The 17,853-nt window shown below is 38.2% G+C and overlaps 1 protein-coding gene across 1 annotated transcript in view; it reads right to left on the bottom strand.

Moving 5' to 3' along the window:
- Positions 1-2,477: 2,477 nt before the first annotated feature.
- LOC150085782 (cytochrome P450 3A24-like) overlaps positions 2,478-17,853 on the bottom strand; it is a 57,562-nt gene continuing 42,186 nt past the window's right edge. Inside the window, exons 8-14 of the mRNA XM_090374690.1 lie at positions 16,095-16,245; positions 15,651-15,729; positions 15,035-15,143; positions 9,193-9,281; positions 8,713-8,853; positions 2,885-3,050; positions 2,478-2,555 (exon numbers count right to left, since the gene is read on the bottom strand). Coding sequence (XP_090230816.1) covers positions 2,478-2,555; positions 2,885-3,050; positions 8,713-8,853; positions 9,193-9,281; positions 15,035-15,143; positions 15,651-15,729; positions 16,095-16,245 — 813 coding nt within the window. The remainder of the gene's footprint in view (positions 2,556-2,884; positions 3,051-8,712; positions 8,854-9,192; positions 9,282-15,034; positions 15,144-15,650; positions 15,730-16,094; positions 16,246-17,853) is intronic.

The raw sequence follows: 17,853 nt of genomic DNA, 5'->3' as shown, positions 1-17,853 counted from the left end.
AATGCCATTACAGTCACCATGCATATGTAACATTCATAACGGTGATAGGTGCAATGTGGCCCAAGTAGCCCTTGCATCAAAATAAAAATAACAACATGTGATGCAAGAAAGGAAGCATATGAGCTTATGTAGCATCAGCCAAAAAAAAAAAAAAGAATTCACACAACCATTCTCTCTAAATGTTTGTCCAGTTCCTCTCTAAATTTATTTAACCTATCAACTTCCACAACGACAGATGGAAGTTTGTTCCAGCAATTAACCACCGCTGGCTAAAGGCAAGTTTCCGCACATCTATTCTACAGTATCTTTCTTCAATTAGAATTTATTCCGCCTTAGGTTCATAATCTGAACAAGTGGAAGAATCCCATCACAACTCAGCGTGTTCAATCCATTCAAGGCCTTATACACCTCAATAAGATCAATTCGCAGGTGCCTATTCTCCAGCTGCTGCAATTTGCAGAACGTAAGAGGATCCCTTCATTCCTCTCACTAATCTTGTTGCCCTTTTCTGTACTCGCTCAAGCAAATCTACATCCTTCCTAAAATGAGGCTTCCAGACCTGTACGCAGTACACAAGGCGTGGCATGACCATTGCCTTATACAGATGGACAATCACCTCCTTTTCCCTGCTAGCAAAATTCCTGTATATCATTGACAAAACCCCATGACCTCCGGGCAGCCTGTCTGCATTGCTCAGAAAACTTATCTGACTGCACAATTACTTCCAGGTCTTTTTCATTTTCTACCACGCTAAGTGCAATACCACACAGTTGGTATGTTCCTCTGGGGTTACTTCTACCCATACACAGTACTTTGCATTTGTCAATGTTAAACTTCAGTTGCCACTTCTCAGCCCATCTTCCCAAATTTTCTATATCCTGTTGCAGTAGCACACTGCCATCACTGTTATTAACAACCCTGCCAACCTTTGTATCATCTGCAAACTTCGACACTAAGCCTGATATACCTTCAACAATATCATTGATAAATATACAAAACAACAATGGACCCAACACTGAACCCTGTGGGACTCCACTAATAACATAAGTCAACGAAGAGCAGCACTCATTGATTACCACCCTCTGTCTTCTCCCACTTAACCATCCTTTATCCACTGTAGCAACTTACCCTTAATACCATTCTGCTCCAATTTGTACAATAGTCTTCCATGCGCAACAGTGTCAAAAGCTTTCCTGAAATCCAAATATATGATATCAAAATTATTTTTTGCATCCAGTTCCTTTGTAACCACATCATAATATCCTATCAAATTTGTCAGACCAGACTTTCCCTTAACAAACCCATGCTGTGTCTGAATTATTGCTGCAGTCTTGTCTAGATGATCCTGCAATGCATCTTTAACCAGTGACTCCATTATATTACCCGGAACAGAAGTTAAACTAACTGGTCTGTAATTACTCGTGTCACCCTTCGATCCTCCTTTGTGAATTGGGGATACATTTGCACATCTCCAGTCCGTGGGGACATCCCCCGAGTCCAAGAATGCTCTCATAATTATGGCTAAGGGTTTGCTTAGTTGCTTTTCCGCCTCCTTTAATATAACTGGATAGATCCCATCCACCCCAGGTGCCTTTATGTTTAACTTCAACAATTTTTCCTCCACTTTGCTCTCAGTTATTACAAAATCATTAAGCACACTGCTACAATTTGATAACCTTCTGGCATTTTCAAACAGTTGAACCAACAATGTGTAGTGGACCAATCTGATTCATCCCCCTTCCTTTTATAGTTTATATAAGTAAAGAAATCCTTGCTGTTTTTCTTAGCATCCTTTGCCAAAGATTTCTGCATTTTCCTGCCTAACCTCCTTTGTGACTTGATTACAAACTAACTTATATCTGCCATAGGCTTCTGTATCGCCTGATAATTTATATGCATTTTGCTAGTTGTCATCTATGGATGATAACTAGCGGACCAAACCACTGTGCCAACATTTAACATTATCAGTCAAACTGCATGACTCGTGGGTCTGGACTGAAAATGGCATGTAAGGAGTTAGCTACTCCTCATTTCGCGAGCTCACTGCATTATACTGTATCACACAAACATAGTAAAATGCCCTTTCGTTATACCTAATCTAATTTTTTTGTTTTTCAGGAAATTTGAGGGCGATTCTATAAATTTGCTTTTGGAGTTATATCATCATCACCACGAATTTGTCTTAAAAATCTGTGTTTAAAAATTTGTTTGTTGTATTTTATTGTTGGAATAAAATCGTTCAATTCTATTTTATATTATATTCTATGAAGTAGACCGGAAGAGTCGCCAAACTCTTCCGGTCTACTTTAGATACTTTATTTATAAAATAAAGTAATACAGATAAAAATGTACAGTTAAAACCAACAAATATAATTTCTATAAATTTCGTTATGGTTGTAAAATGCATAGTTTTCTAAGAATATCAAGAATTATCTCTGATAAACAATAAACAGCCGATTTGTCTTGGTAACATCTCTTCAGATCTCTTCCGCTTTGAGAACAACTCCGTTTTTGGGTGTTAAAGTTAACGATGAGACATTAAGCTCAACTTCGTCCTGTAAAATAAATTTAACAAATTAACTTAAGTACATTAAATGAGATATTATCAAATTAGGATAATTATGATCGGTCTAATATTTGGTATTAGAGATACGTACGTTTATCTCAATATTCTTCCCCCCCCCAGTCCCTCAATACACGAAAAACATTTTTTGAAGAAAAATCATCTTTTAAATAACACTTTTCCAAACCGTTCATTCTGAGGTTGCATTTAATAATCAATTTTTTGTTTACTGATTTTCATTTCGTTCTGGTTTCCTTATTTACACTAAAAACAATTGTATATTGAAGTTCCATAAATTACTCCGATTTTACAAGTTTTTACCTTTTCTGTTTCCTCGCACGCAATCAAACGATACTTCTGAAGCACCATTGCTATCGCAAGCTTCGCTTCCATCTGGGCGAACCTCATTCCGAGGCAGTTTCTTGGTCCAAATCCAAATGGTTGCAACATCACAGGATTCAGTTTCGACTTATTCTCTGGAGAGAATCTAAAAGAATAAAGCAATACACTCAATTAATATGATGGTATAAAAAGCATATAGCATCACGAATAACTGAAATATGATTTTAATAAAATTAGTGTCGTCCACTGAAAATGCGCTAACAGATGTGTAACAAAATAAAAATGCTTGAATAAATTATGAATTTTTGAACTTAATTTTTGAATAAAATTATAAAAACAGCAGACGACATAAGAGTTTACATATTCATTTTTGTGCACATATTAAACAAGTTTCGGGCGCGTTACATTGATTTCTTAAATTGATTTTTCTTTCTTTTTCTGCGATTAATAGAAGTGAAAAGTGAATAACTATCTTGTTACCAATTAATGAGGCGCACTATAGCCGTTTGCAATACAGAAAAGAAGCGACTGCTGACGCATTTACAGCAGGTGTGGCAGAACCGTTGGGCCGCATCTACAAAGAGAGAAGTAACGAAAAAATTCATACCGCACGTAGACAGAATGTATCCCAATTCGCCCCCCTTGTTTTCCCCAGGGCTAAATGCAACCTTCTTTGCTGACGGGGCACGGATCGATGAAGGCCAAACTTACAGCGCTTGGGATAATTGAAGATGGGGCATGCACCTGCGACGAAGAAGAATCATGGAAACACTTGATGTACGAATGCACATTATACGAAGACCTAAGATGTTTACTTATTACGCAAAGTATGTACTTGCCTAAAAACCGGGAATACCAACTGATTGAACCCGTGGATGAATACAAAGCCTTCAGCAAATATGCACAAGAACTATTTGCAAGAAGAAGACAGCGAGCGTCCCATAAAACAACACGCAAAACGTGCTACCAGCTCACGGACGGACACAGTCGAGTAAAGGGGATAGAATCATGAAGCTGACACATAAGCTGCTACCTGATGAAGCAGGGAACCACAAACTACAAATCAGAACTACAAACTCAAAGATTAAAGTGCCGTTGACAAAACACTAATGAACTGAAAGAAAAAGGTCCCACGAGCGACCACAAGACTGACCCTCACTGAACTTTCTCTGAACAATAGAGTTCTGACCTCCACCCACTCTCGAGTGACAACCAGATGGGGGGGCACCAGCATTAGGAAAAAGAAACTCCCAGGCCTCACCTACCATAATACGCCCATACAAATGAAGATGACTCCATCTAAAAATGGATGAGACCGCACCTCAAGTGCAACAAAAGTTTATATGGCCTTGACCACACTGGACAGGAATCTGGTCCCATGAGTGACTTCCAAATTATGGTGACCTGGATAGGAACAACGTGGTGGCAAAAGAGTGAAGCAGCGTTTCTGTATGGCCAAATTGGCCTTCCTGACCGCACTCCCTTGTGTGGTCCTATCTTTGCCCTCCTCCTGGCGGAGGGGTGGGAGGAGATACTTTCTGCTGTCACTTCCCTCCCCTTCCGCCTTCCGTTCTCCTGGTGAGGCATGGGACTGCCTTACTGACAATCTAGGGACGCCTTCTCTATCGTCCCCATACTTCTGCCTTTCACCCCCCCCGCCTTCAGTCTCCCCCCACTATCTATATGCCAGCACATGTCCCACACTAACACTATCTAAACTGAACTAACTATACAAACTTCTAGGCCTTACAAAACCTATTATTTATCCCTACGATGATTTTTTTTCATTTTTTTTTTATTAAGGCCCTAGCCACTGAAATCCCAGGAAACTAGGTGGCAGAGAGCCTGCCAGAGTAAAAATTTCAAACTACTGCATACCTGGTCTGCCTCCACGAGGCCAAGTGTGAACAACGTTGTGCCCCAACAGGGGTCTAGAGCCTAAATGGCCAGAAGAACAACGATACACAACACTACACTCATACAATATCCATACACTTAAATCTCTGACCTTTCCAGTGAACTGTTACACCCACAATGAAAGCAACGCGGAGTTGGAGGAAACCCCTGGTGCCGTTAGACACGAATACACTTTACACAGTCCGATAAATCCTTCCTTTTACTCATCACGCTCGGAATTTTACTACCTACTGAACCACTGACACCTTATCTGTGATATGCTGCGCACTCTCGTACCTTACGTGGTCAACGGGTCGCATTCCGTTTTCATAGGGGTGGTCATAATTCACTGATCACTCAGTGTATATAAGGACGCGGAAATGTTTTTCTTAATAGAATTTTCACAGGCAGTTCTTAGCATATCAATTAACTTAACCACTACTTTATTGATTGCACTATAAGATTGCCAAACATCACTTCGAACTTCATCGAAGTTTTCTCAGTTCATCCTCTTAATTGAAAGGGTCTCTTATGTTCTGGACTGACCCTCTACTTTTAATCAAAAGTTAAACATCGATCATTCGTGGTACATGCATCATGTATATTCCAATTCTGTATGTCAGAAGCTATCCCATCAGAGCAGATGGTAACATCGATATACGACTCCTCACGTACAGAAGAGTAAGTTGGTATAGTATATATAAGTGTCTGATGAATGGCCGCACCCGGAGCGTCAGTTCAACTCAGCTGCAGTATTTCGCTATGGATGTCAGAGGACAGGCCTGTAGGTAGAAAAACAAAAGGTAAACATGAAAGGAACCATTTCGAGTTAAATTAAGAATTCAATTTGAAGGAAATTGTTTAGAGTTAGATTTTCTTTAAAAATGGGAGAATCATTTACAGATAGAAAACCAGAAATACTTAACCGCTCAACTGTTTGCAAGAAAGGGAATTATACAGAAAAATTATACAACCTTAAACAAATAGTTACAAAAGGGTGAGATTTACCATTAATTTTTATAACAGGAGGAAGAGGTGGCGAAAAGGTGCCTTTGAAGACCATCATACAACTTTCGCCGTGAGAAATAGTAAGTTTATTAAGCATTGACCAATCAGAAAGTTGTTCAAGAACAAAATTCGCGCTTTTGAATGAATGGCGAGAATTTCCATAAAAAAGAAGAACTAAATCATCGCATATGCAATTGATGAATAATTTGAGGAAACCTTTAGCAACCATTGGTTGACAACAAGATTCCAAAACAGAGGTCCAAGAATAGACACTTGCGGATATTTATGTAAAATTTCCCGAGAAACTGTGTGAAAATTTAATGTAACCTTAACAGATCTATAGAAAAAAATAATTCCTAATAAGATTGTAGCACGGCAGTTCAGAGTTCTAATACGTTCGAAGGCGCTCTCCTACCAAAGAGAGAAAGGCGCCCTTGAAATCGATAAAAATTGCCAGGACGTATTTAGAAGCCAATTCATTAATGAAATTCAGAAGAGCAACAAGGGCATCTTCAGCACCAACTACAGACCGAAAACCATATTGATTACTAGAATAGGATGGCATATTTTCCAGGAATTTGGGAAAACAAACCATTGTAGATATTTATTATATAAATTTAGAAGAACATTTGGACGGCAGGAGTGACGTTTTATTAAGAACTTCCCTTCAATAAGCTCTTCGCCAGGACATCGATTAGATTTAATCCTGGAGATTGCAGAAGATAAAAGGAACAGCAACTGAGGAAGTAAAGTAATTAAGATTAAATAATCGAATATCTTTATGTCAAGAGAAATCTAAAAGGGGATCATCAGGTAAGCAGAGAGCATCCAGAATTAAATTTATAGTATCTGTCCAAGAAAAAGATTGTGTTACTACTTATAAAAGTGTTATAGATAATATCTGCATGTAGCTCGTTTCTAGCAATTTTGTAAACAAAATTTCAGGGAGTTTGATTACCGACATGAACAAATTTCTTCCACGTGCAAATTTGGATTTAGCAATGAGTTTGGCATATGTTTTTTCCTAAGACAGATTGCATGGAGTTGGACATCAACTGGCCAGGTAATTTTTTTCGGACACGAAAAAATTCTACGCAAGATTGTCAATTCTCTGTAAGTTGGTAACTGTTCAGGATCGTTTACCACCACGAGGAAGTCAAACTCAAGAAGATAGCCTCCGCCACCGCTCCAGAGCGTAGAATCAGTTTTCGAATCCATTCCACCCACCACTGGTTTAGAGCTCTACTCTACGTACCCTTTCTAGATATTTGATGTAGGGCTCTATGTAATCATGAAACTTACAATAAAGTGATACCAAGTACACGCGGTCTGTAGGACAAATCACTTCACAGTATTAAGCATACTGGAAGGACACATGTTTTCATTGCCACCAAAAAAGATACATTACTTACCATGATAGCCGAGTAAGGCTCCTCACCAGATTGAATGTACTTGGACAGCCATGCATTTTGCCCAAAAAAGTAAAAAATAAATAAAATAAGAGTACGGCTTCTGAACCAGCAATATGTCAAAAGACTTTTCTATAATCTTTATAAAATGATGAGGGTCGGCCTTTGATCACTGGACATTAAACTGCAAGGTCTTAATAATAGAAAACTGTCCGGAATTAGTCATAATCCGTTCGTCGTTTGTTAAGATCTCCTTAAATATTCTTTACAGGTCTTATCAACAGCAGTATACTCAGCTGGCACCGCCACCACAGTCAATGGATATCAATCCATTAGAGAATGTATGAGACGAGACAGAATTCTATCCAGTCAATTCAGCATCGGGAACTACTAACAGCAGAAATGCTAGCCACTGTCCGTACAGGAGTCACCATACTACCAGAACATTACACTGGAAGTTACTGAAGGCCATGGAAACATGAATCGTTGCTATGTTCCAGATAACAGCACCTTCTTCTACACATAGTTAGTAGATCACCTAATAAAGTGAACACTGGAAACCCATCGGAACTGGTTTACTATGACCCGATGTAAAATAAAGGCTGGGAAATCAGATACACTAGCACTTCTGTTTTTGGTAAATAACACAGATGAAGTCGACGCAATAGATCAATTCATCTGCGTTATCCGCCAAAAATGGTTATTCATCTACGTTATTCACCAACAACGGAACTTCTAGTGTTCATTGCGCTAAATTGCTACTTTCATATTGTGGTCTGTGTTTGTTTTCATAACTAATAAGCCAGCCTCACGGACGTGTTGTCCTTTATAGAGTTCAGTTTCAGTATAATTTGTTCTGGTGGTGCCCTATTCTCGAAGGACTTATCGAATTCAACTTTTCTAAGTAGGGGTTGTGTTATCACGGATTTGCCCGAACTCGCACAATTCCTGTTAGTATCAATAATTTTGAGTGATTTTTTGAACCCGTTTGCTATGACGACTATTTGTGATGAAAAATCAGTCCTAGTTAGTTTGTCATTTACCATATTGTGAGCACAATCTGCTTACAACAGAAACCCATCTTCTTCTGGTGCGATATTGTTTGGCAGAAGTCCTGGGTATCGGGGTGCAAAACATCCAGATTGTCCTAAGGAGATTGTACAGGCTTGATGTCATAGTTTACCATTACCTTCCCCGCCTGTATGGTATATACAGGGCGTGTCATAATGTGAAATATTCTCTTAGAATCGATTGAGAACCCTTAACAATGAGAAGTTTATATAAACATATGCTCGATTTGAGTATGTTTATGGAACAGTGTGATGGTATTCAAACTCAGACCTGTCCACACGAGTGACCACTGGAAATCACTCTGAAGTCAAGATGGTCGAGAAAAATTTCTCGAAACGCGTCAAAAAAAAACTGTCGATGAAAATGAACTGCAGAGTTATTAGACTAGTTTTATTTGCATTTAACATGTTGTAAATAACTTACCTGTCAGGATAAAACTTTTCAGGATCCTCCCAGAATTCTGGGTCATGATGCAACAAATACACGGGTGCCTGAACTGTTATTCCCTTCTTGATTTTTATATTGCCGTATTGAACATCTGCTGCTGCTTCTCTGTTCACAAACCTAGTAGGGAATATTAAACAGAATCGAGGAATTTTACCAACAAAAAAAAAAGAAACGAAAAAAAATGGTCGAAATACTTCAGTTGGCTAACCCTCGATTACAAGCGATCTTAGATTAAAAATTCCTCTAAAAACTGGAAAAACATAGAATACAGTAGACATTCAAAAGGAATGCCAAATTTATGAAAACAGACTAAGAAACAATTTTTAAATACATTTGTTTTCAAACGATGCATTATCGAATTTAGTTGATTTGGTCTTTTTAATCAAATTAGCAAACCGAAAAGATGTAAGATAAAAACTAAATTGCTTTTAAATTTACAAGCAATGATGAACTTACAAGTAAACTGGCGGGTACATTCGCAGAGATTCTGTAAAAACCTGATCCAAGTACCTCATCTTGTGAACAGCATCATAATCGAGTACCTTCTGCAATGAAAATAAGTAACCATAATTATAACCTGTGGAAGTAACTGCAATGTATTTAGAACAGAGAGAGAGAGAGCGCACTTTTGAAAATTTTGTGTTATTCTGTCTGTGGGTTTGTAGTTAGTATTATAGTGTTTCAGAAATGTAATACAGACACCCAATGGCCAAAACATTACGACCACCTACCTAACTGTGTGTTAGCCTGACTTTCGCTGTGATAACCACTTGTATCCGGAGTGAAATCAACTTCATGAGGCCACGGAAAGTGTCCTCACATACCTTGGACCAGAAGGGCGGAACGACGTCCCGAAATTCAGCAAAGGACCGAGGCTCTGGAGTAGGCCAGCGAATGTTGGGTTCCACCCTCATCCCACAAATGTTTCATGGGGTTGACGGCAGGGGAAATTTGGCAGCCAGGGAAGCCCACAAATTGCTTGGACATGATCCTTGAACTGTTCCTGAATGCGGCCTTGCGACACGGGGCGTTGTCTTGTTGAAAGAGTCCAGTTCCATTTGGGTGCACGGTCATCATGTAGGACAAAACTTGGTGCAAAACAATGCCGACGTGTTTTTTTTTTTTATTCGTAAGTTAGGTCGGTTCAAAGCCAGACAATGACAAACCTACCAAGTGTTTTATATACCTTACTGTATCCAGCAAAGCCGTTCTATGTAGTGTTGCACATTCATATTTTGCTAGTTTGCGCTAGTAGCACAGTAGTTAGAACCATCATCCTCTACACACCGGTAGGAAAAGGCTCTGTTACCAATTCCCTCAATGATGCAAGAAACTTAATTTTTGGGCTTTTTGTTCGAGTAGGGGAAGTTCTGGAATAAGAGCAACACAAGTGTTGCTCTTATTCCAGGGTGATAAATGACACTAATCAGGGTAAGGCTACTTAAAGAAGTTCTAGATAAGGTCAATGGATAGGGTGAAAAGTGGCAACTGAACTTCAGCATTTTTAAAAGCAAAGTACTCCGTTTGGATAACACTAATTCAGAATAACATACCTCACCAAACCTGCACCAAATTCAAAGCAGTAAGGATAAGGAAAAGATCTAGAGATAATCGTAGAAGCTGGCATGAAATTCTCTAAACAGTGCAAACAGGCTGTTATAACAACTAACCGGATTCTTCTGCAAATAATATACAGGAATGTTGCAAGCAGGGACAAAGAGGTGATTGACCCATTATATGAGATAATAGTTAAACTTCTGTCTTGCTGAAATACTGCATATAGGTTTGAAAACCTCATTTTAGGAAGGACCTAGATCTACTGGAAAGGGTGCAGAGAAAATCAACAAAATTAGTTGGGGATCACAAAAGGATATTCTTACCTGGAAAGAATAGAGATCTGTAATCTCTGGAAACTATGTGACCTAATTGAAGTTCATAAGGTTTTAAAAGGGTTAATAATGCTGATGGTATTTTTACGCTTTCTCAGAGATACGCACGGCGGCATAAATTTAAAAGAAGGATAACTGCAGAAACAGATGTACGGAAATTTGCATTCAGCCAGAAAGTAATGGATTGTTGGAATAAACTATTTACCTCCACAATCCTATGTGGAAGTTTAAATACATTTATGGAAGGTTTGTACAAATTGTTGGCATAAAAGGGCAAATGAAGTGCTGTTGCGCGCGTTTTTTTTTTTTTTTTTTTTTTTTTTTGTGGTGTTGTACAAGATTTGCTTCCTTCTATCATATTATTAATATTAATGGAAATTAACAGTTAGGAATATATTTACCAATATTTCATATTAAAATGGGACTATGTTGTTATTTCGGGAGCATCATCAGCGACTAAGGCCATATTGCTTCGTATATACTGAAAATTGCGTGTGTTCTGTGGTCGATGTTCTGTTTGCTGCACGAAAAACCATGCTACCCTCCCGTGAGACTGACTGACTCAGTCACGTTGTGAAAAAAGGCACAAAAATCCCCCACGGAACTACGTCCTTTTTCCAATCGCTGCATAAACTTATTTATCAATATTTAGGTAGTTGGAAGAAGGAAATGATCATCATCTGTTGCTTGTTTCGAGATTAAGATTTAAAACAGTAATTATAAAGACCACCATTCTTAAGATTGGTGTTATCAGCGGAATCCCACAGGAGCAGATGCTCCTTCCTCTTACTGTTACTAATATTGATTAATGACATTGGCATTTCAAGTTTAATGTCTAAATTTATTGAGAGGACTACACAAGTGCGACTACGCCACCTACAATCTCTCTCTCTCACACATTGATTTCAATAGCTAATCACAGGCTTGACTAATGAAACATTTGATATTTAGTGTATTGTTTCCTCATTTTAAATCTGGATGAATAAAGTAAATGCCGAAATCATCTTTATACTTATTCCCCCCAGAGAGAGAGAGAGAGAGAGAGAGAGAGAGACTACATTTAAACTGAGGAGGAAAACAGTACACTAAATGCCTAAAAATGTTTCATTAGTTAAACCTGTGATTAGCTATTGAAATCAATTCTCGCCTACTCTTTTGGAGTCTGGAAGTTTACCTAAGTAATGTTTGAAAGAAGTGAACAAGTGGAGGGACATGATTTTTTTTTTTTTTTCTGATGCATAAGCTTACTTCCGTGCATCCTTTTGGTAGTGAAAATACTAATACGAACACGTATGTTATTAGTGGTGGCGGGAGTGCTGTGATCAGTTCATGGTCTAAATTGAAAGCACTCACCTTAAATCGTAAATAGTGAAAATTGGCGATTTGCAATTTCCATTGTTACTTTTTGCTGTTTTTCATTCTGTATTAGGTATTGCAATCATAACACGTTGAGTACAACACGTTATCCTGACCTTCACGAACTGGACATCCCTTGTTTGTGCAAGATTATTAAAACATAAAATAAATAAAAATAGAACACAGGCTGAATACAAACAAAGCTGCTTTGACAGGAGTGCGCTGAGTTCTCTGTTCAATATCTCTTCCTTTAGGATCTCGTAACTCACAAAGGATGAGTTGTTCCTCTGTTCGACTGCCGAGGCAATCACCTACAGTTGGCCTTCTCTGTCCAACTTAGAGGTCCTGACCTCTAAGTTGGACAATTTCCTTCATTCCCCCGTTTATGCTGCTTGGCAAACTTCATATCTACCAATATCACAATCCGCAAAAAAACATCAAATCCTTTTCTTCCTCTGTTCTTAATTCAACTCCACCAGGTAAATAACATTGAATTTTACTGCACTGACACATAGCTACCATTTTTCTGACCATTAGTGGGGCCGATCTAAGTCATTGTGAAGTAAAAACGCTTGGTAATGATCATTGATAATTTTCGACATTGTAATTTGATGTCACAATCTCAAATCTTTCATCGTCATTTAAGAAATGCTGGAAAACCCCCGTACTGAGTTCACTGGAAACAGGGAACTCAGTACTAACCCCTGGAAACTATACTTCTGACATTCGTCCAACCCGAAGAGTAACCATTAATCACGCTGCCATCAATTAAGAATGATATCGATAATCCTAACACATTCCAACTTATACTGTAACCTTTTGTACAGAACATAGTGAAATGTTTTGTTATAATTTAAATAATTATCGTCAAAATAGTGAACCAGGCTAGTTAAACTCGATTTTCCCCTTACAAAACCGAGTTGTGTTTCCTTCAGAATTCCATTTTTATCTAAATGTCTCTGCTCTACATAACACTCCTTCAGTGCCCCAATAATTTTCTCTACTACTGAAATCAGACTGACCAGTCTACAGTTCACCCATTTTATTCTTCAACTGCCTTTGTGTATTGGTGACACATTGGCACTTCTGAAAACTTTGATTGTGAGGATATTATCCTCGCAATCAACCTTAATGGTTGAATGCACCATTTTGTCACCTTCTTCAAGTTTACTGGGTACATGCCATCAAACTCTGAGATGTAATTAATTGCTTTTGGGCTTGAAAGTTATCTAATAAACGAACTTCTGTAATTCCAAGATCACCAATTTCATACTGCTCAGGGTTAGTTGTGCAGTGTCTCCCCAGTAGGAAAGAACTTTCAAAAGACTGAAGTACCTGTTCAATTTGTCACCAACATCAGCTGAATTATCTAAGAAACTTAATTTCCCTGTACCGTTTTCTTGCCATTATTTTTGTTCTATCAAACTGGCTGGCTTCATATTCACCCATCTCAGTATCAGTGTAATACCCAGATTTTTCCTTGAGGGGAAGCATAGGTGACAAAATATGCGGCGCTGTTACTGTGTTTGCGATATGGTTTATTTCCCTGTCAAGAAGTTGCGCACCCTTCTATAGACGCCATTTAAGGCAAAAATGTTGCAGGGGGGGGAGAATTTGCTCTCCCTGCACACCCCCCTAGGTACGCTACTGCTCAGTATCCTCCTTGTGCTATATTTTCTTAACGGTTTTTATGCAATCATGATTTCCACGACAATTCGCTTTAAAGATATTCCATAATTGTAACACATTCCTTTCCAACTGCCCAGTTGGCAGAAGTGTAGTTCATTAAACTGTCAGTCTCTGCACAAAAGCAACTAAGGCTATGAGGACTCAGTATATTGGGTCTGCAGTTGTATCCAGTTTATTTGCTGAATGAAAACTTTGAGTTACAGGAGAAAAACAATGCAACCCTTGCCTAAGACCAACGAACTCAGCCACATTATGAAAAACCCAATAACAATTTCTTACATCATTGACGGGATCCAAACTCGGATATTTTTCCTCCAAGAAAAGGCCCACATTGAGAAGTGCTGACCATGAATGCTTCGTGTGTAAGTTCTGGTTTGAGAAAATGTTTTGTGGCATTCGTGCTGCTTTTGATGAGAAGCATGGCACACCACCCCATCTATTATGCCCTATCCTCCCTAAATATTAATCCTTCCTATGACATTAAGACACAAGTGACTGGAGTATTTTCTTCACATGTATGAGGAAACGCTAGGAAAAAAAAGCCACAAGTTTTGAAATGTTGCATCACGTACTACCTCCTATCATGCATGAGACGATGCAGTATGCGATGAGAGCCTCGTCAACCAATTTGGCTCCAAAGACATTGTGCAAAGCTCATCAGCTAGTAGTACTTTTTCAGCATGGCCTGTCCTTGATAACAAGAGGAACACTTCTTACAGGAAAAGTGTAAACTTAAATAGAAGTTGTGCAAGATATTGTGGTCTCTCTTACACATCAATATTTGTAAAACCAAAAGGCAGACATTTGTGCGCCATTTTCATTTTTGACTTACCGTTTCTCTACTTCAACTAGGCTCACTGTCTATAAGGACAGAATCCCCATCTTGTCTCTTATAACGAATCAAATTTATCCATTTTTCTGCAAGGTGTCAACATTAAGAAATTCAAACAAATTTCATTGCACTTTACAATTTACCCAAAATGGTCCAGTTGAGACGTGGCAAAGCAGACAAAGAAACTGAAACTGCCGATAATATCGTTACTGAATGAAAAGAACAAATATAAAACTGACATGGAATTAATCCTATCTGTTTGAAGAGTCCTCAATTTCCCTGCATGGATCAGTGTTACTTTTGAAAGTTTACACTGTATGCAGGACTATTTTCTTTATTGTTAAACCCCTCAGGGTCTGCCGTATTGGAGAGATGCACTGGACAAATTCTTTTAAACTTTAAGCTCATAGTTATTTACTTTGAGAGATAACACGTGAGATCTCTCAAGTTATTTTATAAACAGTGCCTCATAGCGAAATATATATTTTCTATTTGAAACATACAATGCAATTCAATAAGTTTAATTAATTACCTGATCTTTTGCAACCTCCATGACTTCATTTCGAATCTTTTCCTGTACATCGGGATGATTTACCAAGAAGTGTGTAGTAAATGCGAGAGCTGTGCTGGTCGTCTCATATCTGAAATTAATAAAATTCAGAAATAAATTCCTTACCTTTAAGAAGAGGTACCTTTTGTACCTTTAAGTACATCTCATATTGTGAATACCTTCACAACGAGTTGCCATGATACTGCACTATCTCGAATAAGTAACACTTCGCCATAGGAGAAGACTATTGTTATTTATTCTCAGCGGATACCATCACCCGTAAGGCACCGTTTCGGAGCTTATTGGCTCCTCATCAGTGGGTGAGCAGGTACCCTGGTGTTGCAATGATGACGACCGAGTTGCGAAGTAAAGTCCACAATATGAGAGATGCCTGATGGTGTGAAGTAATTTAAATGACGAGATCATTTATTAAGTTAATATTAAAAAATCCTCAATCAAATCAATAAAGGAGCCATATTAACAGGCGCACTACGATCACATTAGTCGATGTGCAAAAAATCTCGTTTCCACGGAAAACAGACAACAACGCAAAGATATAATGGGGGTTAAGCATCGGAGAACAACAACAAATACGTACCCCGCTAGAAACAGCAAAATGGCATTTGCAGTTATTTCGTCATCTGTCATTACATGGTCAACTTCCTTTTCTGCAGTACCTAAGGCGAAGGGGAAAACAAGCAAGTTAGTTAATGTACCAATGTGTTACATTTCAGGTGCCTTCGATTTTCTTTTCTTACGTAGATGTCTAAAGCAAACAATACCGCATTAAAACTACGTTTAATCTACGAATTTCTTTTGCGAACCTTACCACAATGGAAGCAGGGTGGGGAACAATATACAAGGGGAAATCAGGGTTCAACCTAAACAAACATTGCATATATTGCGTAAAGAAAAACGTCTTATTATTAAGTAAATACGGTACTAATATTTTGTACTATTATCAAACTGAAGCGAACAGATTATCAGCTATTCTATGCGGTTTTAATGCATACAATTTTATTTTAGCTAAACTATTTCTTACCTAACTTATCATCTTTCAGGACTTGCTTCTTCTCAAACTGTCTTTCAGATTCTTCTCCTGCAGTCAGCTGTTCACCTTTTACATTTTGAAAGTCTTTATCCGATACTTTCGCATCGATCATCAACTGAAGTAGATCCACACGACGATTGCTCTAAAATTCAAACACCATTTTTTTTTTTTTGATAAGTATGTAACGAAATCGGAGTTGCACTTACTTAAAAGTAACCCTGAAATCACGCGCAATAAACAATAAATAAGTTTGGGTTTATACATCGGGATGGCCACAGAGTCAGAGGGTACAAGAACACCATCGTATTTACCAGATATGGTGGTTTAAACAGTCAACTCAAAGCGTGTACTAATCTTAATCTACCTTCGAGTATTACCATTCTGCCACCGCGGCTTTTTCCTGAAGTTTTACAAGGGGATTTGTGACAAGAGTAACTGCGTTTTCTGTCCTTCGAATACTGGGTTTTAAAACAGACTGGGAGTAAATTTCGCAACAGTATCAAAAAATAATGTAATATCAAATTAAAAGCATCTTCAAAATACTATGAATGATACAGAGTCTGTTAATATCTGGGCCATAACGGGTTCCAAAAGAGAATCTAATTTATTTAGAAACTTCTCGCCCACAGACCCTGGATATGGTATGACAGCGGAGCATTACTGAGAATCAATGCAAAATAGTAGTTTATATTAAAATATTTAAAAAATTTGGATCAATGAAACAGAGTAAAAAGCAGTTTCTTATAGATTGATGAGTTGAGTGTATAATCAATACAGAGATTATTTAATACCTGAAGGAAACGGAGCAGAGGACTAAGAAATTTTGGGTACGAAACAGAGGCAGTGAGAAATCAGTTATGTTTTATAATTTCGAAGTTATGTTTCGAATTCAAGCCATGGGGGGGGGGGGGGTGTAGTAAAGGATATTTGTTCAAGATGAGACAAAGAATCAGTAATGGAGTCTGATATTGTAAGCTGAAATTGGAAGATGATGAAAATGTGTTGTCGTGTGAATCGATCAGGAACATTGGTTTGAATTTTAATGGCACAAAAACAACTATGGTTATAATGCGCCAGGAAAATCGATGAGAAACGATTTAGAAGCAAGGGCAAAGTGCATCATGGTTTCGACGATGAGAGGCTAGCGATTTCGATAGCACGGCAGTTTAATGCATTTTTTTGAATTCCTCAAATCTGTGAGAAAGATATTCCAGTTGTGGAGACTATTAATATCACAATACAAGTACTCAAAAACAGGAAATAAGTTTCTTGTAGAAAACTATAACTTTGTTATTTAGTATTTGTTCTAGCCAAATACTGCAACGGTCTTTGATGCACCAGCCAAAAAAAAAAGAAAAAATAAAGAAAGAAACACCAAATTATGCACTTCCCTCCTGATGACTACCTAGTTGACCTTCGAATTTCATCAGACTGCAGTCAGCCTCAACTACATGCGGTTGAAACTTGTTTCAGTGATCAGCGACCCGCTGGCTAAAAGAAAAAAAAAAACTTTCTACAATCTAATCTTCTTACGCTGTAATTTCAATTTATGGCACCTAATTCTGGAATGCTTTAGAAAAGTGACAATATAACATTCATTCATTTTAATAAATCCTCTTAAAGCATTATAAACTTCAATAAGATCTCCTCTGAGGTGCGTGCTTGCCTAGCGCTCTGTAGCCCAAATAATCGGAGTCTCCTCGTACGGTGGCCCTATTGCCGATCTCACCATGCGAGTTACCCGTCTTTG

This window comes from Mastigoproctus giganteus, chromosome 5 (genome assembly GCF_048544385.1).
Source record: "Mastigoproctus giganteus isolate SK-2022 chromosome 5, ASM4854438v1, whole genome shotgun sequence".
NCBI classification, from domain to species: domain Eukaryota; kingdom Metazoa; phylum Arthropoda; class Arachnida; order Uropygi; family Thelyphonidae; genus Mastigoproctus; species Mastigoproctus giganteus.
This window is presented reverse-complemented; position numbering and strand designations above follow the sequence as displayed.